The sequence below is a fragment of the Penaeus monodon genome, chromosome 38, assembly GCF_015228065.2.
Source record: "Penaeus monodon isolate SGIC_2016 chromosome 38, NSTDA_Pmon_1, whole genome shotgun sequence".
In the NCBI taxonomy this organism is placed as follows: Eukaryota; Metazoa; Arthropoda; class Malacostraca; order Decapoda; family Penaeidae; genus Penaeus; species Penaeus monodon.
Window position 1 is genome coordinate 26,914,384 of NC_051423.1, and position 7,500 is coordinate 26,921,883.

The 7,500-nt window shown below is 33.3% G+C and overlaps 1 protein-coding gene across 1 annotated transcript in view; it reads right to left on the reverse strand.

The window, feature by feature from the left end:
* The window catches only part of LOC119596770 (protein C8orf37-like), a 10,993-nt gene extending 5,283 nt beyond the window's left edge, over positions 1–5,710 (reverse strand). The window contains exons 1-3 of the mRNA XM_037946096.1: positions 5,699–5,710; positions 5,465–5,544; positions 5,003–5,179 (exon numbers count right to left, since the gene is read on the reverse strand). Of these exons, the coding sequence (XP_037802024.1) occupies positions 5,003–5,179; positions 5,465–5,544; positions 5,699–5,710 (269 nt within the window). The remainder of the gene's footprint in view (positions 1–5,002; positions 5,180–5,464; positions 5,545–5,698) is intronic.
* Between the last annotated feature and the right edge of the window lie 1,790 nt (positions 5,711–7,500).

Sequence of the window (7,500 nt, forward strand, 5' to 3'; positions counted from 1 at the left end):
GGCGACTGGTACTGCCTGGCAGTCCTTCTTCCTGGATCTATGGTGTCCGCAGCAGCCCGTACCTCATCTGGACGGCAGAAAACCTGCTCTGACGAACATCCTGGTATGCGGCCCTATGGCGATCTTCCAATGACATTCTTCCCACAGCATCCTAAGTTGACTGGTTCTGCAGCAGGGTCCTCCTTCGGTGCCGTGTTGGCTCTCGTCGGCCCGACTGCAATATTTAGTCGGGGAACCAGATCATACAGGTATGGGCCAGAAGTAAGAAAAAAATAAAGGCAACAGAGAAGAGGGGGTGTTAAGTACCACTAGCCAGTTATTTGTAAAAATTTGCAGTTTTTAATTTTTGTTTTTAATTTATTTTCGTCTTTTTTTTCGTTTTGTGTTTTATTTTCACAAAGATAAAGAAGAAAATAGAAGAGGGAGACATCAGTAGCGATCCACATACACCTGGCTTGAACTACCAACTATCTCTGATAGATATGAGAGTAGATAAGGGAAATGACAACGGCAATCTGCAAGGATTTACTTGAACCACTGTTGTCACACAGAGAAGAAATAAATGTAATTTGTACATCATTTACGAGTCACTTGGTATGACTGACAAAATTGCGGGCTTAAGAGATACATCATAGATCTTTACGCCAGCACTAAGACAGCAGCAAACCCTATTAATGAAAAGGTTTCAGTTTCTTTTGTTCTGCACGAATGAGTGAGGTGAGGGTGTGTGTGTATGCGTGTGTGAGTGACAGCTAGCATGAATGAGAGTGAAAGCGAGAGTGCCCTCACACAGAGAATGAATCACAAACACAAATATTAACATTCACTATTAGAAAACTGAGGTAAATTAGCAATCCTAGCTATATAAAATTATTTCAACTGCCACACTGAATTCAACATTTAATGATATGCGACAGAATGTACGCATGAATGAATGGTGACATGAAAATCTATTCGCAAGCTATTTAACAAGCATATCTTCTCGGGGTCAGCAATCTGAACTGCTGAGGTACACGTCTAGCTATGCATGTTAGACTTCATCGACGGGGGGATCCTATACCCAAAGTGCCGTACATTGACTGAAACGACTCGAGCCAGGAAAATCTATAAATAACCTGCTATTTTCTGCGTATCGTGATAGGCGCTTGCGACATTCCTTACGGATATTTGTGAATCACATGATCGCTTGGGAATTACCCAAAACATGCTAGCCACTTCAAGAGGATGAGAAGGGTATGATTAATAAGCGAATAATATTCTAGCGTAAACCCTAGTCCTACATTGATTAACGGATGTAACTGCGGGTCACAGCGACTCAAAGTTGCCAATCAAATGAATAACTTTGGTTTTACCTGTACCTACTGTTGTCGGAGCGGAGATCTATTAGGCTTTTATGCAACCTTGGGTAATATCAACAGTCCTGTGCACAATGATATGGGGGAGATCCTACGCTATATTCAATATAATAAATTTTAATAAAATTGCATTACACGCTCCGTTCTAGCGCCGATAGAACGTGTCACCAAAAAGCAATGTAACAATGCTACGGTAATCCCCAAGGCAATCAACAAAACAACAATCAAATTACAGGAACCAAGCGGTCATGTCTGGACCCTTCATCGTTTTACCCTGACACAAGCGAAGAGAAAGTGGGTCAGTTCAGGACGGGGGAGGGAACGCTTTAAATTCGTTGCAGATGAAACACATAAATATCTTCAAATGAGAGAAATAATTAATATTTACACTAAACGAACGAATTCACGTTATCGACCATAATTGATCACACGGAAATGCGATTGCAAGTCAAAAAGATAGTTGAGAACATTTGCCATTTGCGTCATTAGAACTTTGACCAACAAAAAACAATGCTCTAACACATATATACAAAGAAGGAAGGGAAGAAAAATAGAAAGGGGGGCCCAAACATGACTTATTGTTTTTTCTTGGACATTTCGTGTAGCGGTCGAGGGATTTTTTTCTTTGGAGGTGGGTCGTGCTGCGTGCCAGGAAGACGTAGTGCCCCCCTGCACCAGTTTTGTAAAAGTCTATATGATTACTTTAGTACAGTGGATTGACAGGGACTCAAAACACACGTAAAGGGGTGAACACACGCTACGACTATGTCTGGGGGGTAAGGCTCCTGTGTCAGGTCAACCTGCCCAGAGGGGGAGGGCTAGGGGCTGACCTTACCACAAACTGAAGGATCAAGCGAGATCGAAACAATTATTCTACGCCCGCTGAGTGAAGGGTTCCTATTGGGACTTGGATCCAAGTGGTAAACAGCATGTGGCCACTGGATAACAGGAGATAGACGTATGTATATGCTATATATACTATATATATATATATATATATATATATAGATAATATATAATTAATAATTATATATATATATATATATATATATATATATAATATACAGATTGTTCTTATCAGTGTCATAAAAGGTTGGTGGTGTTTTCAGATGGCTGATGATATTGATGATCTTCTTGATGAAGTTGAGAAGGCTTTAGCAAAACCAAAGGAAACACCCAAAGCATATAAGTAAAAAAAAATTCAGTTTGGTCATTATGTATATTAAATTTGTTATCAATAGATATTTGAGATTGATATATATTTATTTTCATGTAATACTAACTAGTCATACATACAGACAAACAGAATAATCACTATATATTATAATCCATAAACTAAACATCTCATATGATTTGTTTTCACGACTTTGTAGAACGAGCACCAAAATAGATGATCTTACGGACCTCTTGGATGACTTTGAACCTCCTCTAGAACCAGTGGTAGCTGAGAAAATTGGGGCCCCAGACACAAACACCCAAGCATCGAGTGGTAATAAAAAATGTTATCCACTTTACCTTGGGGGAACCTCTCTACCAGTTGGCATGTCAACAGGAGTTACTGTGAGGTAGGTAGTGGTTTATTTGATTTTCTGATTTTAAAAATCATGTCGTGTTTTGGGGTTTTTTTTAAAATTTTTGTAATAAAGGTGGGAGATAGAATATAGTGGATAGATGGTTTAGATATCTTATAGAAGATAGTAGTGTCCCCTCTCCTCTTATTCTCCCTTCTCTCTCTCTTCTAAACTAACTAACTAACTAACTATAGATATATATATATATATATATATATAGATATATATATATATTATAGATATATATCTCTATAAAGATATATATATGTGTAGATAATATACTATAATATAGAGATATAGGTATACATATATATATATAGTATATGATATATATATAGATATATATCGAGTAGATATTATAAATATATATATATATTTAATAGATAGAAGAATATATAAGAGAATAGATAGCATATATAGAGAAGAGAATAGAATATTGCATAGAAATATTATATTATAAGGTGATATAATATATAGAGAATGGATAATAGAAGATATATGACAGATACAGAAAGAGAGATAATATATATATAAATATATATAAGAACAGAGATGATATAAGAGAGTAATATGTAGGATAGATAGATAGGAAATATATAGAAACTACATACATATAGATATATTACTAGACTATAATATATATATAATAATATAGATTAGTAATATATTAGAGCTATAGAAATATGAGATATAGTAGAGGAAGATATATCAATATATATAACTATAATATATATGTATATTATATAAGATATATAATATTATAGCTATATATATATAATTAATATTGATATTATATAATATTTATATATTAATAATGATATATATATATATATAAATATCATATAGATCTATATATAGTATATATATATATATATATACGATATAATATATAGTGTGTATATCATATATATATTTATATACATTATATATAAGATATATATAGATATATATATAGTAGATATATATATAGTGATATATATAGATATATCTCAAATATATATATAGAAAGAGATCATAGAATATAGATGATCTATATATATAGAAATATCTATAAAATATAGATATAGATGATATATAACACATATTATAATAGATCACGATTAATAGATTATATGAGAATATAGTATTATATATATATATATAATACCGATAGAAGTAAGACTATATATGATATAGAATATCATATATAAAGACAATATCTATATAGAATATGTATAGATAGAGAGTAGATATAGAATATACCAAGATAAGAAGAGAGTATATAATATGATAGAATATAACGATATATAATATATATAGAATATTATAGATATATAATACTAGATAGATAGAGATAGATATATATATATATATATATGATCGAGATTAATATACATATATGATTAATAGATATTTCGTTATTATTATATATATATGATTATCATATATATAATGATATTTATATAATAGAATAATACTCATTATAAGATATAAATATATATAGATAGATATAGAGCAAAGATAATATATTGTCCTAATATATATATAGATAGGGAGATAATAAGATATGGGATATATATATAAATACATGTGTATATCTATTATATCCCTAGCTAGATAATATAATATAGAGGAGAAGATATTATCAGAGATGATACAATATACATTGATATATAAAAACATTATAATATATATTATATACATATTATATACTATATATTATATATCAGATATATAATATAATATTATATATTCTACTAAAGATAATATCTATGTATTATAGATATTCAGATAGATAATAATATATATAATAATTAAAAATAAGAAATACATATATATATATATCTATCTATAGTATATATATGAATACACACAATATAAATATAGAATAATAGATATAATAGATAGTTAGTTAGTTAGTTAGTTAGAAAGAGAGAGAGAGAGGGAGATAGAGAGAGAGAGGGGACACTAATATCTATCTATATATATCTAAACCCATCTATCCACTATATATCTATCTCCCCCTTTATATACAAATAAACCCAAACACTAAATGATATTTTTAAAAAATCAGAAAATCAAATAAACACTACCTACCTCACAGTAACTCCTGTTGACATGCCAACTGGTAGAGAGGTTCCCCCAAGGTAAAGTGGATAACATTTTTTATTACCACTCGATGATTGGGTGTTTGTGTCTGGGGCCCCAATTTTCTCAGCTACCACTGGTTCTAGAGGAGGTTCAAAGTCATCCAAGAGGTCCGTAAGATCATCGCTTTTGGTGCCTGTCTCAAAGTCGTGAAAAACAAATCATATGAGATGTTTAGTTTATGGATTATAATATATAGTGATTATTCTGTTTGTCTGTATGTATGACTAGTTAGTATTACATGTAGATATATATATATATGTTGTATATCATTAGGCATCCAAAAAGTATGTCAATATTAATCATATACACATCATTATCAGTGAAACTGAAAATAAATATATATCAATCTCAAATATCTATTGATAACAAATTTAATATACATAATGACCAAACTGAATTTTTTTTTACTTATATGCTTTGGGTGTTTCCTTTGGTTTTGCTAAAGCCTTCTCAACTTCATCAAGAAGATCATCAATATCATCAGCCATCTGAAAACACCACCAACCTTTTATGACACTGATAAGAACAATCTGTAATTATAATAAGATATATATATATATATAATATAATATATATATATATATATATATAATATATATATATACATATATATATATAGCTATAATAAGTTATCTCTGTTACCATGGACCACATGGCTGTTTACCGTGGATCCAAGTTCAATAGAAACCATTCATCAGCGGTTTGAGGGCGTAGATGGACAATGTTATTGATCTCGGCTTGACCTTCAGTTTTTGTGGTAAGGTCAGCCCCAGCCTCCCCTTGGGCGAGAGTGACCTGACACAGAGCCTTACCCTCTCAGACATAGTGTAGGTGTGTTCACCCTTTACGTGTGTTATGAGTCCCTGTCAGCCACTATATAGGAGTACTCTTATAGCTTTTACAAAACTGTGGCCAGGGGGGGCACTACGTCTTTCCGGCACGCAGCACGAACACCACCTCCAAAGAAAAAAAATCCACTCGACCGCTACAAGACATGTCAAAGAAATAAAACAAGTAAGTACATGTTTGGGCCCCCCTTTCTATTATTTCTTTCCCTTCCTTCTTTGCCTATATATGTGTTAAGCCATTGTTTTTTGTTGGGTAAAATTGCTAAATGACAGCAAAGGGCATGTTCTAACATATTATTTGACGTAGATCGCATTTCCGGGCCTGTGATCAAGTTATGTGGTCAATAAACATGAATATCGTTCGTTAGTGAAAATAATTAAGTAATTTCTCTCATTTTAAGAGATTTATGTTGTTTCATCTGCAACGAATTTAAAGCGTTCCTCCCCTCGTCCTGACCTGACCCCACTTTCTCTTTCGCTTGTGGTCAGGGGAAAACGAGGGAAGGTCAAGACATGACGATTGGTTCCCTGTTAATTTGGATTGTGTTTTGTTGATGCCTTGGGGATTAAACCGTATAGCATTGTACATTTCTTTGGTGACACGTTCATGGCGCTTGAGAACGGAGCGTGTAATGCAATTTATTAAAATTTATTATATGAATATAGCGTTAGGATCTCACCCCATATCATTGTGCACAGGACTGTTGATATTACCCAAGGTTGCAGAAAAGCCTAAAGATCTCGCTACGACAACAGTAGGTACAGGTAAAAACAAAGTTATCATTCGATTGGCAACTTGAGTCGCTGTGACAGCAGTCAAAAATCCGTTTAATCAATGTAGAATAGGGTTACGCTAGAATAATATAGCATTAATCTACCCTCTCATCCTCTTGAAGTGGCTAGCATGTTTTGGGTAAGTCCAAGCGAATCATGTGATTCACAATATCCGTAAGGAATGTCGCAAGCGCCTATCACGATAACACAGAAAATAGGCAGGTTCATTTATAGATTTCCTGCTCGAAGCGTGTCAGTCAAGTACGGCACTGTGGGTATAGGATCCCCAGCGATGAAGTCCTAACATGCATAGATAGACGTGTGACTCAGCAGTCAGATTGCTGACCGAGAAGAATGCTGTTAAATAGCTGCGAACAGATTTCATTTCACCATTCATTCATGGTACATTCTGTCGCTATCATTAAGTTGAATCAGTGTGGCAGTGAACTCATTTCATATAGTAGGATTGCATTACTCAGTTTCTATAGTGAATGTTAATAGTGTGTTGTGATTCATTCTCTGTGTGAGTCACTCTCCTTCATCTCATTTCATGCTAGCTGTCACTCCACACAAAAATGCATACACACACACCCTCACTCATCTCATCGTTGCAGAACAAAGAAACTGAAACCTTCATTTTTTAAAAATAGGGTTTGCTGCTGTCTTAGTGCTGCGAAGATCGATGATGTATCTCATTAAGCCCAATTTTGTCCTTCTACAAGTGACTCGTAAATGATGTACAAAATTACATATTTCTTCTCTGTGTGACAACAAAGTGGTAAGTTAATCCTTGCAGATTTGAGTGTCATTTCCCTTACTACT